A 17,804-nucleotide genomic window follows, 5' to 3' on the forward strand; every position below is an offset into this window, starting at 1 on the left:
TGGTACTACATTGATATTGATTACTGCATTGTTGGGTTTGGAACTTACAAGACACTGTACTGCACATGACGATAACACTTGAAACTACAACTGCAGTGCATCTGAACAGCACATAACTGCCTGGGATGCATACTTCTACTTTTGTCTGGCTGCTCTGCTCTACACAGCTAACAAAGATGGAAGCTGGACTCGCCTGCAACAAATAAGAAAGCCTGTAGGTAAACAGATGAATAAGCGGATTTAGCCGGCAAGAAGGCTGTGAAAGATTGCTCTCTCCAGGATACTACCTCCTTATGCCATGTACAATACAGAGTTGCTGCCTAGCGCGTCTCTCCACAGCCAGAGTCGACAGTGACCGATGGACTGTCCCTTTCTCTCTTATCTGGGCCTCTGCAGCCCCACGTGGTCTGGCTACAGGCCCTCACACACACTCTTTCTCTGTTCGCACACAGCTCCCCTACACCCTCATACCGGAGAAGACTTGCCAGTGATGTTTTGAAATATTTATTATCTATCTTCGTGCAACATCACCGAGTGCCAAGTCAATCTCCTGGTTCAGTTACTGTGCACAACCAATGCGTAGCACCTATCTGTGTAATGTACAACAAGTACAGTATGAATGCCAGAACACACTGCGGCTCTCAGGCCTTGTCAATGCCCTTGGATATCTTTGATTAGAGGAAGGATAGTGGCCAAAACGGTCTGATTTTTACATGCGGTCTCCCAGGTACCAACCAGCCGTGCTCCCTACCCTGCTTAGGGATGGAAGTGTTTGGGCTGCTGATTTCTGCTGTTGGTATAGCTTCTGCCCAGTCATACAAACATTGTGCATTGTTCTGAACCATGACACTGTATATATTCTAGAATCTTTAGTGTGAAAATATAACCCATTATGACAAGTTAATGTCTTTGTTGTGGTGTGCGGCCCGGCCCTGACTGGGGTGAAATAGAAGCTCTAAACTAACCTCAGCTAGTCGATTCCTTGTATCTTATGAAATGGAGGCCTTGACTCCTCTGTTCAGTTCAGGATCTTTGTGTTCAGCGTTTCTTGCCTTGGTAAATGTGCTTGTGTATTAGGAGATACTGTGCCAATTACTGTCTTCGGATTCTCTGTGTTGTATCCCTGGTTTCCAGCTCTTGTCCCTTGCTCCCAGAGGACTGTGAGGTAGTTTGTCAGTGGAAAGGCACGGAGCTTGCGTTCCAGATATATTTATTTTTTATAGAGTCTTATCAAACTACTGTCTCTCACTGGCTCTGCAGCCCTGCCAATTTGTCCTGACACTGTCACTCCTCGTCTACCTCTATCGCTCATCACCCATGGCTTCAGTTTACTGCCTGCTGTGTGTGAGTACTGTTGTGTGTGTGTGCGTGTCTGCGTGCGTGCGTGCGTGCACTTACGTGCGTGTGTGCATGTACAACGAGTATGTACTTGTGAATCCCACTGGGCATAGATATCAATTCAAAGTCTATTCCACGTTGGTTCAACGTAATTTAATTGGAATGACTTGAATTTTTTTTTAATTCAACCGGTGTGTACCCAGTGGGAGGTTGCTGTGGGTTTTCTACTCTATATATTGTCATATGCTTCGTACTCACACTGTTTCTGCTCCTCTCCCTTTGTAACCCTGTTACACACCTCCCTCCTCTCCCTTTGTAACCCTGTTACACACCTCCCTCCTCTCCCTTTGTAACCCTGTTACACACCTCCCTCCTCTCCCTTTGTAACCCTGTTACACACCTCCCTTCTCTCCCTTTGTAACCCTGTTACACACCTCCCTTCTCTCCCTTTGTAACCCTGTTACACACCTCCCTCCTCTCCCTTTGTAACCCTGTTACACACCTCCTTCCTCTCCCTTTGTAACCCTGTTACACACCTCCTCTCCCTTTGTAACCCTGTTACACACCTCCTTCCTCTCCCTTTGTAACCCTGTTACACACCACACTCCTCTCCCTTCTCAACGTTTTCCTGTTGACTTTCACAACTCTCACCATCCCCCTCACTTATTCTCTGTCTGTCTGTCTGTCTTTCTACTCTTCCCTTCTCCTTCTCCCTCCTTAATTTTAATTATAAACCTCCATCTCATTGTCCTTACTCCCTATTTCTCAACTAATCTCTCCTTCACTCTACCTCTCCACTCTTCCTTCCCCACCCTTTCCTCATTACTTCACATCTCTCCATTCCCAACCTCAGGGGGTTGGGTTAAAAGCACAAAGACACATTTCTGTCGACTGTAAGTAATGGAAAATTAAGTCTCTCTCTCTCTTTCTCTCTCTCTCTCTCTCTCTCTCTGTGTAGTGTTGCTGCGTGAGGAGGTGGCCCAGCTGCAGGAAGAGGTGCACCTGTTGCGGCAGATGAAGGACATGTTGAGTAAGGACCTGGAGGAGACCCAGGGCCAGGGAGGCTGCTCCTCCAACCTCCTCTCTGACACTGAGCTCCGCGTGCAGATGGGAGACAAGGAGCAGGAGCTGGACCGAGTCAAGGAGGCCTTACAAGGTCAGGGGGAACCCTGTGGTGCTCACCTATTACCCTGCTAGTTCTACCTGAGCCCTACCTTGCTCTCCTACCCTACAGTTCTGCCTAAGTCCTACCCTGATAGTACTACCTGAGTCCTATCCTACTGTCCTACCATAGTCATACCTTACTTTACTACCTTGCTAGTTCTACCTGAGTCCTACCCTACTGTCCTACCCTGCTAGTCCTAGCTGAGTTGTACCATACTTTCCTACCTGAGTCCTACCCTACTGTCCTACGAGTCCTCTTCTACTGTCCTACCTGAGTCGTACCCTACTGTCCTACCCTGCTAGTCCTACCTGAGTCCTACCCTACTGTCCTACCTGAGTTATACCCTATTGTCTTACCTGAGTCATACCCTACTGTCCTACCTTGCTATTCCTACCTTTCACTTTCACTCGTACTCTACTGTCCTACCTGAGGCATACCCTAATGTCCTACCTGAGTCATACCCGACTGGTCTACCTTGATATTCCTACCTGAGTCATACCCCACTGTCCTACCTTGCTATTCCTACCTGAGTCCTTTCCCTACTGTCCTACCTGAGTCCTACCCTAAGTCCTACCTGAGTTCTACCCTGCTAGTCCTACCTGAGTCCTTTGCAGAGGCAGTTGCAATGCGTTCTGTATGGTGCATACGTTGGATTTATCCAACATGTGCATCAAATTGTATGCGTAGACTTAACAGACATATTATCAAAAGGTGAATGTTGCACACATATCCAATAAAACATGTGGATTACAAAATGAAATATTTATTATGCAGCATTGATGCAATGATGCTGTTGGTCTTAGAGGCATTAGTCCTAATATACTACACAGCTGTCTGAGCCCCACCTTAAGCTCCATATGTTTCTCACAGCTCAGTCAAACCCGCTTCATCTCACTAGAGATAATATCCGTTTATCACTCAACACGTCGATCAGTCAATCCCTTTAAAAAATGTATCTGACCTAACTGTGTCTGGTATGCCCCTTATGTTTTTCAGTGGAGGCTCCTCAGAGGAGGAAGGGGAGGACCAATCTCCTCAGTGAATATCAGAAAAATAATAAAATAAAATGTCAAATGTTATCCTTTTTAGAGAAAACAAAATAAAAATGAAATATATTCACATCATCAAACAATTGATTAAAACACACTGTTTTGCAATGAAGGTCTACAGTTGCCTAAGCATAACTCTGTAGGGTAGCATAATGGTGTAGCCGGAGGACAGCTAGCTTCTGTCCTCCTCTGGGTACATTGACTTCAATACAAAACTGAGGAGGCTCATCATGGTTCTCACCCTCTTCCATAGACTTAAACAGTAATTATGACAACTTCCAGAGGACATCCTCCAACCTATCAGAGCTTGTGCAGCATGATATGACATGTTATCCAATGAATCTAGTAGTGAAAGCATAAGCTACAGCTAGCTAGCACTGCAGTGCATAAAATGTAGTGAGTAGTTGACTCAAAGAGAGAAAAATACAACAGTTTGAACTACTACCTTTCACCCAAAATTTAGGAGAAGCTAGAGAGAGAGCTAGCTATATTTAGTATATATTATTTCCCTTTCACTTTCACTTACTTAGCTAGCATCGAATGCAGCTAGATAGTTTAGTCTACTCAAACACCTGGCTCAAACAGAGAGGCGTGCTATGTTAGCTAGCTGACTATAGCTATCCAACACTGGAACTCTTCCAAGTCAAGGTACTGTTTTTGCTTTTATTATTTTATTGCCACCCGGGCCCACCGGTGTAACTGCTGAACTGCTGGCTGCTGACTGTACACTGTACTGCATGATAGCAGGTTTACTAACACGTTTGTTCCAGTAACGATGTCGACTATGACGTGAAAATGATGTAGGCTGTGTATAGCGTTAGCGCTCATAATATGAAGGTTTGGCTTCAAATTTTTTTTTTGCCTGGTCACAGACAGCTGATGTGTTGTGCACTGACGTCCAAAAGCGAAAGGGAAAAGGTGAGAGGAGCAGAGTGTGGAGATAGATGCGAGAAGGGATTATTTATACAATGCGCTGTTTATATGTGGCTGCTATGAAAGTGAACTGTGTTTGCGTGTGATAAGTAGTGTTGGGGTGTCGACTCCAAAAATCCTGGCGTCGTGCACCACTACTGATCAGGGGTGTATTCATTACGCCAATTCTGTTGAAAAACATTTCTTAAATGGAAGCAAATGTAACGAAATGTGGATAAACCTACCTGAATTTGTCTAATAGAAACTCTCATTTGCAACTGTTAGACTATTGATTACACCCTAGATCAACTAGATGCTGGCAAGAGTGTGCAAGGTGGTATTGTCACTGTCTGTCATCTTGATTACCACAAATTCTCTCAACCTGTTCACCTACATTGGAAACTTACCTATAGGCTAGGTTGTAGAAACCTCATAATGGGTACAGGGAGAATTTAAGTATCATGTAGTAGCCTAAACCTATCGCTGCTACATTGAGCTGGGTGAATGAAATATGAATGTCAGTCATCCAATATGCTGTAATAGAAATAAGGCCATGCTCATTAAAACAGTTAGAATCCTCCCTCATCTTAAACAGCACTGACCACCACTGAAGTTTATCTACTGTATGTACTAACTGTGTGTAGTATAGAATTCTTATTTGTCATCTCTTCTTATCTGTCATAATAGTCATGGTGTGTGTGTGTGTGTGTGTGTGTGAGGTAGACATACACTACCGTTCAAAAGTTTGGGGTCACTTAGAAATGTCCTTGTTTTTGAAAGAAAAGCAATTTTTTGCTTTTCTTTCAAAAACAAGGGCATCTCTAAGTGACCCCAAACTTTTGAATAGTAGTGTATATAAGTCGATTCTTTCTGCCTGATCTGTCCTTCCACAGTGTCAGTAATTAGATCTGTTCATCATTCTACTTGGCTCAAGTCTAGGCCCAGTTCCTTCAAGGTTGAGCTCCATAAATGGTAACACACAGGCATTGCTTCAAGATATACAGGAAAGTATTCAAACCCCTTGACTTTATTTCACATTTTGCCTTATTCTAAATGTATATTAAATTGTTTCTTTCCCTCATCAATCTACAAACAATACCCCATAATGACAAAGCAAAAACTGGTTTGTAGAACTGTTTGCTAATTTATTAAAAATGAAAAAATGAAATATCACATTAACATAAGTATTCAGACCCTTTACTCAGTACTTTGTTGAAGCACCTTTGGCAGCGATTACAGCCTTGAGTCTTCTTAAGTATGACGCTACAAGCTTGGCACACCTGTATTTGGGGAGTTTATCCAATTATTCTCTGCAGGTCCTCTCAAGCTCTGTCAGGTTGGATGGGGAGCGTTGCTGCACAGCTATTTTCAGGTCTCTCCAGAGATGTTTGATCGGGTTCAAGTCCAGTCTCTGGCTGGGCCACTCAAGGACATTCAGAGACTTGTCGTGAAGCCACTCATGCGTTGTCTTGGCTGTGTGCTTAGGGTTGTTGTCCAAGACTCATAGAGTCAAATGTAGTTTGTCACATGCACAGAATACAACAGGTAGACCTTACTGTGAAATGCTTACTTACAATCCTTAACCAACAATGCAGTTTAAAAAATAAATAAAGTTGAGTTTATTTAGTAAATATTTTCTTAAGTAAAAAAAAAGTAACACAATAAAATAACAATAATGAGGCTATATAGAGGAGGTACCTGTACCTCAATGTTGAGGTCATTTGTACATGTAGGTAGGGGGAAAGTGACTATGCATAGATAATAAACAGCAAGTAGCAGCAGTGTAAAAACAAAGGGGGGGGGTCAATGTAAATAGTCCGGTGGCCATTTGATTAATTGTTCAGCAGTCTTATGGCTTGGGGGTAGAAGCTGTTAAGGAGCCTTTTGGACTCCGGTACTGCTTGCCGTGCGGGAGCAGAGAGAACAGTCTATGAGTCTTGGACAATTTTTTGAGACTTCCTCTTACACCTGCTAGTATATAGGTCCTGGATGGCAGAAAACTTGACCCCAGTGATGTACTGGGCCATACGCACTACCCTCTGTAGCGACCTTATGGTCGGATGCAGAGCAGTTGCCATACCAGGTGGTGATGCAACCTTTCAGGATGCTCTCGATGGTGGAGCTGTAGAACTTTTTGACGATCTGGGGACCCATGCCAAATCTTTTCAGTCTCCTGAGGGGGAACCAGGATAGTTTGTTGGTGATGTGGACACTCCTCCCTATGAGCTATCTCATCGTTTCGGTGATCAGGACTACCACCAGCAAAATGTAACGAGTACTTTAGGGTGTCAAGAAAAATGTATGGACTAAAAAGTACAGTATTTTCTTTAGGAATGTAGTGAAGTAAAAGTCAAAGTTGTCAAAACTGTTAATAGTAAAGTAAAATAAAGATACCCCAAAAAACGACTTATGTACTACTTTAAAGTATTTTTACTTAAGTACTTTACACCACTGTTTGGGATAACAATGTTGCTCTTCCTAGGATTTTACAATAAGCCACAGTGTCATCTTGTGGTAATCAAATATAGCTGCATCTCTGACCCAACCTTCTGTTAAAGCCTTTAGAGTGTGTGTGTGTGTGTGTGTGTGTGTGTGTGTGTCCCACAGCTATGAAGTCTGACCGTAAGCGTCTGAAGGTGGAGAAGGCAGACCTGGTGAACCAGATGCAGCAGCTGTACACCACACTGGAGAGCCGGGAGGAGCAGCTCCGAGACTTCATACGCAACTACGACCAGCACCGAAAGGTACACTCACATTTACGCTCAACTACGACCAGCACCGAAAGGCACACTCACATTTACGCTCAACTACGACCAGCACCGAAAGGTACACTCACATTTACGCTCAACTACGACCAGCACAGAAAGGTACACTCACATTTACGCTCAACTACGACCAGCACAGAAAGGTACAGTGCACTCAACTACGACCAGCACAGAAAGGTACACTCACATTTACGCTCAACTACGACCAGCACTGAAAGGTACACTCACATTTACGCTCAACTACGACCAGCACAGAAAGGTACAGTACACTCAACTACGACCAGCACAGAAAGGTACAGTGCACTCAACTACGACCAGCACAGAAAGGTACCCTCACATTTACGCTCAACTACGACCAGCACTGAAAGGTACAGTCACATTTACGCTCAACTACGACCAGCACAGAAAGGTACACTCACATTTACGCTCAACTACGACCAGCACAGAAAGGTACACTCACATTTACGCTCAACTACGACCAGCACGGAAAGGTACACTCACATTTACGCTCAACTACGACCAGCACAGAAAGGTACACTTACATTTACGCTCAACTACGACCAGCACGGAAAGGTACACTCACATTTACGCTCAACTACGACCAGCACAGAAAGGTACACTCACATTTACGCTCAACTACGACCAGCACAGAAAGGTACAGTCACATTTACGCTCAACTACGACCAGCACAGAAAGGTACACTCACATTTACGCTCAACTACGACCAGCACAGAAAGGTACACTCACATTTACGCTCAACTACGACCAGCACTGAAAGGTACATGGCACTCAACTACGACCAGCACAGAAAGGTACACTCACATTTACGCTCAACTACAACCAGCACAGAAAGGTACAGTCACATTTACGCTCAACTACGACCAGCACAGAAAGGTACACTCACATTTAGGCTCAACTACGACCAGCACAGAAAGGTACACTCACATTTAGGCTCAACTACGACCAGCACAGAAAGGTACATGGCACTCAACTACGACCAGCACAGAAAGGTACACTCACATTTACGCTCAACTACAACCAGCACAGAAAGGTACACTCACATTTACGCTCAACTACGACCAGCACAGAAAGGTACAGTCACATTTACGCTCAATTTCGACCAGCAGCAGTGGAAAAAGTAGCCAATTATAATACTTCAGTGAAAGTAAAGATACCTTAATAGAAAATGACTCAAGTAAAAGTCACCCAGTAGAATACTACTTGAGTAAAAGTAAAATATACTTCATTTTCTTGTTTTTATTTATTTACGGATAGCCAGGGGCACACTCCAACACTCCAACAATTTACAAACAAAGCATGTGTTTTTAGTGAGTCCACCAGATCAGAGGCAGTAGGGATGACCAGGGATACTCTCTTGATAAGTGTGCGAATTGGACCATTGTTCTGTCTTGCTAACCATTCAAAATGTCACAATTACTTTTGGGTGTCAGGAAAAATGTTTGGAGTAAAAAGTACATTTATTTTCATTAGGAATGTGGTGAATTAAAAGTTGTAAAAAATATAAATAGTGAAGTAAAGTACAGATACCCCCAAAAACCACTCACATTTATGCTCAACTACGACCAGCACCAAAATGTACACTACATCCACTATACAGTAGCCAGATAGTCTCCAAACAGTTTGAAATAGGATAACTAACACACCAGGGCTTCATTGAGCAGTCATGTGCTCACACACTGGTTTGAGGCAATGCTGGGAGTGTGAAGATTGACAGTATCTGTGTGCTGTACTGTAGGAGAGTGAGGATGCAGTGAAGGCCCTGGCTAAGGAGAAGGACGTGCTGGAGAGGGAGAAATGGGATCTGAGGAGGCAGACCAAAGAGGCCACAGAGCAGGCCTGCATCCTGCGCTCTCACATGGACATTAAGGAGAACCGCATCAAAGAGCTGGAGGCTGAACTCACCATGGTGAGACGTACACTCACACACACGCACACTGATACACACACACACACGAGCACATGCACACACCCACACCAATATGCACTGACATACACAGGTTTTGCTCTGAATCGGAATTCCTGCATTTTCTGCCTTGTTAAGGTACCCTTTAGAGTCTGTTGTCTTGCCTGACTGACAGATGGACTCATTATTCAGTCCATGTCCTTAATTCCTCTCCACTGCCAGACAACAGGAGTCAGCCAACAACAGCCAGCCAACAACAGCCAGCCACTCCTCTAAGTCCTCACTACACTCAGCAGCAGTAGCTGATAAGATTTCTCAGAGCTAGAATAGCTCTGTCTCTGTCAAGTGCTCACAGCTAGAGAATTATGCTAACCTTAATGGAATGATCTGTCCCATCTAATCCCACACACATTTCAACATACCCTGCAATTCCAAACATGTGCCTACACCTATAGGTGTATCAGTGCTCCTATGTGTATACACACTGAGTGTACAAAACATTCAGAATACCTTCCTAATATTGAGTTACAGCCCTTTTTGCCCTCAGAAGAGCCTCAATTCACCAGGTTATGGACTCTACAAGGTGTCGAAAGCGTTCCACAGGGATGCTGGCCCATGTTGACTCTAATGCTTCCCACAGCTGTGTCAAGTTGGCTGGATGTCCTTTGGGTGGTGGACCATTCTTGATACACCCAGAAACTGTTGAGCGTAAAAAACCCAGCAGCGTTACAGTTCTTTACTCAAACCAGTTCGCCTGGCACCTACTCTCATACCCCGTTCAAAGGTACTTAAATCTTTTGTCTGGCCCATTCCCCCCCTGAATGGCACACATACGCAATCCATGTCTCAATTGTCTCAAGGCTTAAATTCTTCTAACCTGTCTCTTCCCTTCATCTGCACTGATTGAAGTGGATTTAACATGTGACATCAATGAGGGATCATAGCTTTCATCTGGATTCACGTGGTCAGTTTATGTCATAAAAAGAGCAGCAAAGAGCAGGTCTATGTAATGGAAAGAGCAGGTGTTTGTACACTCAGTGTGTGTGTATGGTGCATCAGTGCATACATGCCTCTAAGCATGTACTATATGTGCGTGTGTCTGTACCACTGTATCTTACCGCCCTGTGTGTGTATTTATGGCAGGCAAAACAGTCCCTGGCCACGCTGACTAAGGACGCGCCGAAGCGCCAGTCCCTGGCCATGCCCTCAGAGCCGGTGGTGAACGGCAGTCAGGAGTGGGCGATGCAGGGAGACCTGCCCCTCACCGCTGCCATCCGCCAGAGCCAACAAACACTCTACCACGGACACACTGTGGACCGCCAGGGTAGGCAGTGGTGTAAAGTACTTAAGTAAAAATACTTTAAAGTATTACTTAAGTTGTTTTTTGGGGTATCTGTACTATACTATTTATACTTTTGACAAGTTTTACTTTTACTTCACTACATTCCGAAAGAAAAGAATGTACATTTTACTCCATAAATTGTCCTTGACACCCAAAAGAACTCATTACATTTTGAGTGCTTAGCAGGACAGGAAAATGGTCCAATTCATGCACTGATCAAGAGAACATCCCTGGTCATGGACTCACTAAACACACATGCTTCCTTTGTAAATGATGGCTGGATGTTGGAGTGTGCCCCTAGCTATCCGTAAAAAACAGAAAATGGTGCCGTCTCTTTTGATTAATACAAGGAATTTGAAACGATTTATACTTTTACTTTTGATACTTAAGTATATTTAAAAACAAATACTTTTAGTATTTTACATTTTAAGTATGGATGGTCCTGGTTACCGAACCTACCTGGTGTTGCAAGCGCCATTGCTCTGTCAACTGAGCTACAGAGGACCACTCTCTCGCACACACACACAAACAGCACAACCATTACAGTGGCTCAGTGTGAGGTGACTAATGTGTGTGTCTCTCCTCTCCAGCGGTGGTCAGGGTCAGTCCCTGTCACTCCCGCCAGCCCTCTACCATCTCGGACGCGTCGGCGGCTGACGGGGATCGGTCGTCCACCCCCAGTGACATCAACTCCCCCCGCCATCGGACACACTCCCTCTGCAATGTAAGAGCTGCCTGGCCTCCCCGACCAAGTAATCACACCTCCGCAATTCTCCATAAGTCCCTTTACCACTCTTTGCTCCGTCTGTCTGATTGTCTGTCTTTACCTGCTCTGTCAGTTGGTTTGGTTCCGTTGCAGTATTGGTTATTGTAGTTCTGTGATTGAATCTGAAAGTCGTTTGAGTGAGAATCTCCTGTTTCATTGACTAACCCGAATGTCTGTCTGTCCTCTGCACTCTCTCTCTCTCTGTCCTACTCCCCTCTGCCCCTTTCACTCTCTTTCCTCTCTCCCTCCTACTGCCCTCTCCTTCCCCTGGCCCAGTCTATGGAGGACCTGGAGGACCAGAAGCGTAAGACCAAGAAGAAGGAGAAGATGTGTCTGGGCTCCCTCTCCCGGGTGTTTGCTCGGGGAAAGCAGCGCAAGTCAATGGACCCGGGCCTGTTTGATGGTACATCCATCCCTGATTATTACATAGAGGAGGATGCCGACTGGTGATGGTGTGTGTGGATTTATGTGTGGTTGTGTGCATGCGGATGTGCGTGTCTGTTTCTGTCTCTCTCTGTGCGTGTGTGTGTGTGTGTTTGTTTGTTTGACCATGTGCATGCTTGCGAGTGTGTTGCCGTATGTGCCCACAAGAAAAACCTGAGACAACTGCTGCCCCCAGAAAATGTATATTATCCTCAAAAATGTATGTATGTAAATTAAATATATATTTATAGATGTACATGTATGCATATGTATATATGTTTACATGCATATAAATATATACATGAGATAATTATGTGTGGACATGTTCATGCTGTGTAATCTTTTATTTATCTTAATATTTATGTGTTTTTATAACTGGAGACGAGATGAAGGACTGGTGTGAATATGTTAATAGTAGTAAATCGGCACCTAGTGTTTGTAAATGTCTTTTGTCTGTTAACTGTTTTATTTTATAGTTGCTTTTATCATACTTTTTTATTTAGAATTTTCCCATCTCCAGTCTTAGTTGGTCAATTCTTTATATTCTCATGAAGGTATGATTGAAGAATACCCTCCACATTGTGAATGGAGAATAAGTATATATTATACACACTAGTATAACCCATGACGTTATCTACGGACAGAAGAACACTGGACCCGTGGTATCATTTAGTGCTCAACATTGAAGTCTATGGAACGACCATGTTTCTTATAGTGAAACTGAAAGAAAATGATAAAAATATGACAATCAGAAGGACATTTGATATTCCGGTTAACAATGGACCAGAAACATCCCACTGTACAGCTACAGTAAGGAGTTTTTGACACTGTAGTGTAGAACAAGTGAAACTGCTACAGCTGGGGGGAGCAGGCATTATTGCTTATTCTGTCATAATGGATAAAAGGGGAGGAACAACACATTTAAATAGCTCATTGGGCAGCATCGACAAAAAGGATAGCCTTATAGAGGATGATGCTGTGAGTACCAGAGTGTCTGATGTGAATAGTGTGCTTTGTACAGATACATGTTTAGCAGTATAGGAATGTTAGATCGGTAGAGGATTGATATGTGCTTGTTTGTGTAGGCCTCCTGCTCTGTTCTAACCATGCTGAATGTTTCTGATAGACACTGACCGTTACAATCGGATCAATTGTTAAAGAATTATGGTACCCTGCCAGGCTTGTAGATGTGTTCAATCGATCCATATGCATTTCTCAGACTAAAAGCTGAAAACCAAAATAAGGTTCCAAAAACAATGGTAGTAAAAAAGTAGAAAACACACAAATGTATCAATGTATCTGACACACACACGGTTTGAAAGCATTTTAAAGTGCCAAAGGTTCAAGTTTAATCTTCAACAAAACAGAGTAGAGTAGTCAGAGTAGATGTGTGTCACTGCCTTGTAAGATCGCTTTTGTCCTTATTGAGTTTAAAATGGACAACTATCTAATGTGCCAACGGTAAGCATAGGACTGTGCAGTAAAACCCCTGAATGATTACCTCTGCTGCTTCGGTTAGGAATCCATTAGTTAGCAGTAAAATGAACAACCTCAAGCATCCTCATATTCCCTAACCTCCCAAAACATAACCCTAACCCATCTTCATTCTCTTGCTGTTTACCATACAACCCTCCTAATTTCTTACATTTGTGATTATGATGATAATTTGTTTCGTGTTTTGTAATTTAGGAGATGTTGCATAAAAGAGAAAATCTTTCAAAGTATTTTATTTAAAGAACAAGAAGTAACTTCAAGGGTAAGATAATCTGACCTGTCTTCAACTGTTGGCAGAGGATGAGGAGCTTTAACATCTTAAAAAATGAATATGATAAATGATTCAAATAAAATCATATTTTAAAATGAAACCAGCAACTAAATAACCATGTGGTGTTATTCTGTTCCATGTGTAATCTGTTCTTGTGTCTTGGTGTCTCTTTCACTCTCAGGGGGCATGAATCCCTCCCTCCCCAAAAAATAACTCCTCATCTGTGAATTACCAAGTGTCTGTTTCTACACTGTGGAGATCATTCATAAAACGATACTCCTGAAGGAAAATGACCTCCTGCGCTGTCTTTTGAAAACCTACTGAAAAAAATCACAGATTGTATTTATGTAGGCCTCCCTCTCAGCATATGAACAAGGCAGAAGACACACTTGCTAATCCTCCTGGATTTTGCAGCTTACTTATTTGTTTAAGACTTGGATAAACAGGTGGTAAATTCACAGCAGCAGTTCGTTTTATGAATAATGTGACCCATGTATTTCTAATGTGTCTCAATCTCTAAGATTTGCCTATAGTGACAAAAAAATCATTCCACCCCCACAAGATCATTCAAACTCAACCATTTAAATGCAAACCTTAACCCTAATCACACAGTATTCACTAACACTAGAACTAAAGAAAGGTCTCTGTCTTTATGAAATGCGTACTAATAGTTTTCATTGTACAATTGAAAAATGTTTTCCTGGATTTGTCAGTGCTTGAGTCACCTGCCCAGATGTGGCACCTGTCCTCAATCTGTAATATCCCATTTGTAGTGTGATGAGTTATTCTGTAATGTCATCATATTAAGGCATCTAATAAGTCATCTGTCAGATAATAGAGACCTTAATAATACTCTGCTGTGGTGAATTACTCTGGCACCATCTACTGGCTGTATAGAGCAGTGACTGACTGTTCATACTAGTCCCAAAGCTGTTTTATGCTTTCTTGGTCCTGTCTCATCTGTGAGAGCCTCTGCCATTCAATTGATAATACTGCTGTCATGAAATTACATTTGATGTTAGCTGCCGGGGGACATAATTCCAGGTTCACGAGTTGCCAAACAATCCAATAGGTTTCAGTAGACGGTAAATATTATAGCCATGTCAATGTTTCAGAGAGATGTTAGTAATATCCTAGGTATACAGTGATATACAGTATATATCCTCCTCCCTTTTCTACAGTTAAAGGCCCAATGCAGCCGTTTTTATGCCAATATCAAATTATTTCTGGGTAACAATTAAGTACCTTCAATACATTTCCATTGAAATGGGCTACAGTATCTTTTTAGCAAGAAACTATTTTTAAAAGCAATCATTTTGCTGGGACTGCCTGGGAGTGGTCTGTGTGGGGAGGGGAAAACGGAAAACTAGCTGTTATTGGCAGGGAACTTTGGAACTCTTTGTTATTGGTTTACTAGGTAACCAATTTAGCATATGGTGTTGACTCCATGGAAAGCCGAAACTCTCGCCCATGCAAACCTGCTGATAAGAAGGTCCTGTGTAGATTGTATTTTCAACTAGCAACCATCAGAAAATAACACTGATCAAAAGTGTTTACACTTTTAAAGTGTTAGTTTCATCACCTGTTGTACAGAAGATATGATATAAAACACAGAAAAAAATTGATTTTGACTGCACTGGGCCTTTAAATTTGAGTTGGATGAGTCATTTTTGCCTCTCAATTCCTTTGACCCCAAACCCCTCCCCTGTCCTGTACTCCTACTTCCCCTGACCAATCCTGACAGACACTGACAGCCTCTCCAGCCTATCGACACAACAGCACAGCCTATCAGATGGAGAGGAGCAGCTGGACCGCCTCCAGCAGGCAGAGCTCACTCGGAACATGCCCATGTCACTGTGGAAGGCAGGGGTAGTACAAGCCTGGCTGGAGGTTGTCATGGCAATGCCCATGTATATCCGTGCTTGCACGGAAAACGTCAAAAGTGGCAAGGTACGGCCTCAACGCTTCAACATGTAACAAGTACACATCCACTTTAAGCCTAATTTCAGGACTTGTTTTTATACAGCCTGTAACGATGATAACTTTATTTCTAAGAATCCCTCGTCCTCCCAGTAAAACAGTAATTTCAGCATGCTTTCCTTCCTCATAGCATCTGCATTAGTATTCCCTCGTCCATGCTTGCATGTGTGTGTGTGCCTTAGTGTAAGAGTGATTTTCAGTGCAGGTGTATATTGATAAGATTGCTCTGGATGGGTGTCCCCTGGTTGCAGGTGTTGCTGGGGCTGACAGACGAGGACCTGGAGCTGGGACTGGGTATCAGTAAGCCCATGCACCGCAGGAAGCTACGCCTCGCCATCGAGGACTACAGGGAGGCAGAGGCTGGCCAGGGGTAAGCTGCAACACACACACACACACAACACACACACACACATTACTAAGTGTACCTGCCTAAACTTTTAGGCTATCAAAGGCTGCAGAAATGGATCATCACTGGGTTGCCAAATCTTGGTTGAGTGACGTCGGGTTGCCACAGTATTCCCAAGCCTTCCAAAATCAACTGGTGGATGGTCGGGTGCTCAACTCCCTCAGCCGACGAGACCTGGAGAGACTCCTGAACGTCACCACAGAGTCCCACCAAAACAGCCTGCTCCTGGCTATACAGCTCCTGCAACTGATCAACTTCAACAAAGAGGTCAGAACTTTAGTCATATTACCAATACTGTGACATTCTTCTCACTGTGTACTTGTGTTGCTGTGGTTAGAATTGTAACCGTACAACAGTACAGTACTGTAACCCTATAGTAACAGTACCATATTGTAACCGTATAGTAACAACAATGTATTGTAACCGTATAGTAACAACAATGTATTGTAACCGTATAGTAACAACAATGTATTGTAACCATATAGTTTCAGTACTGTAACAGTAGCATACTGTAACCGTATAATAACAGTACAGTACAGTAACCGTAAAGTAACAGTACAGTATTCTAACCATATAGTAACAGCACAGTAACTGTATAGTAACAGTACAGTAACCGTAAAGTAACAGTACAGTATTCTAACCATATAGTAACAGCACAGTAACCGCATAGTAACAATGGCGTATTGTAACCGTAAAATAACAGTACTGTATTGTAACAATACCATATTGTAACCACATAGTAACAATAGCGTATCGTAACCATATAGTAACAGTACCGTATTGTAACCGCATAGTAACAGTACTGTATTGTAACAATACCACATAGTAACAATAGCGTATCGTAACCATATAGTAACAGCAACATTTTGTAACTGTATAGTAACAGTACTGTATTGTAACCGTGTAGTAACAGTACTGTAATGTAACCATATAGTAACAGTACTGTATTGTAACCATATAGTAACAGTACTGTATTGTAACCGTATAGTAACAGTACTGTAATGTAACCATATAGTAACAGTACTGTATTGTAACCATATAGTAACAGTACTGTATTGTAACCGTATAGTAACAGTACTGTAATGTAACCATATAGTAACAGTACTGTATTGTAACCGTATAGTAACAGTACCGTATTGTAACCGCATAGTAACAGTACTGTATTGTAACAATACCACATAGTAACAATAGCGTATCGTAACCATATAGTAACAGCAACATTTTGTAACTGTATAGTAACAGTACTGTAATGTAACCATATAGTAACAGTACTGTATTGTAACCATATAGTAACAGTACTGTATTGTAACCGTATAGTAACAGTACTGTAATGTAACCATATAGTAACAGTACTGTATTGTAACCGTATAGTAACAGTACTGTAATGTAACCATATAGTAACAGTACTGTATTGTAATCATATAGTAACAGTAGCGTATTGTAACCGTATGGTAACAGTAGAGTATTGTAACCGTATAGTAACAGTACTATATTGTAACCTTATAGTAACTGTACTGTATAGTAACCATACTGTATTGTAACCATAGAGTAACAATAATGTATTGTGACAATACTGTATTGTACCTGTATAGTAACAGTGCTGTAATGTAACCATATAGTAACAGTACTGTATTGTAACCGTATAGTAACAGTACTGTAATGTAACCATATAGTAACAGTACTGTATTGTAATCATATAGTAACAGTAGCGTATTGTAACCGTATGGTAACAGTAGAGTATTGTAACCGTATAGTAACAATACAGATTTGCAACCGTATAGTCACACTACAGTATTGTAACCGTACAGTAACAATACAGTATTGTAACAGTATTGTAACCGTACAGTAACAATACAGCATTGAAACCTTATAGTAACAACACAGCATTGTAACCGTATAGTAACAATATAGTATTGTAACCGTACAGTAACAATACAGTTTTGTAACCGTACAGTAACAATACAGTATG

General features: G+C 42.4%; 1 protein-coding gene across 9 annotated transcripts in view; it reads left to right on the top strand.

Moving 5' to 3' along the window:
• Positions 1 to 17,804, top strand: part of LOC110494640 (kazrin) — a 246,870-nt gene that overhangs the window by 225,613 nt on the left and 3,453 nt on the right. For 4 of the 9 annotated variants that reach the window (XR_005036681.1, XM_021569878.2, XM_036948230.1 and 1 more), the window contains 9 exons: positions 2,297 to 2,494; positions 7,072 to 7,208; positions 8,986 to 9,156; positions 10,297 to 10,477; positions 11,086 to 11,219; positions 11,538 to 11,664; positions 15,194 to 15,399; positions 15,681 to 15,799; positions 15,871 to 16,102. Coding sequence is in view for 5 of the 9 variants with exons in the window: in XM_021569878.2 (XP_021425553.2) it covers positions 2,297 to 2,494; positions 7,072 to 7,208; positions 8,986 to 9,156; positions 10,297 to 10,477; positions 11,086 to 11,219; positions 11,538 to 11,664; positions 15,194 to 15,399; positions 15,681 to 15,799; positions 15,871 to 16,102 (1,505 nt within the window). In the remaining 4 variants the exon portion in view is untranslated. Of the gene's footprint in view, positions 1 to 2,296; positions 2,495 to 7,071; positions 7,209 to 8,985; positions 9,157 to 10,296; positions 10,478 to 11,085; positions 11,248 to 11,537; positions 12,988 to 15,193; positions 15,400 to 15,680; positions 15,800 to 15,870; positions 16,103 to 17,804 lie in introns of those variants that run through there. The other 5 variants (XR_002469301.2, XR_005036682.1, XR_005036683.1 and 2 more) reach the window with 5 other exon arrangements.

Source organism: Oncorhynchus mykiss, chromosome 17 (genome assembly GCF_013265735.2).
Source record: "Oncorhynchus mykiss isolate Arlee chromosome 17, USDA_OmykA_1.1, whole genome shotgun sequence".
Classification (NCBI taxonomy): Eukaryota; Metazoa; Chordata; class Actinopteri; order Salmoniformes; family Salmonidae; genus Oncorhynchus; species Oncorhynchus mykiss.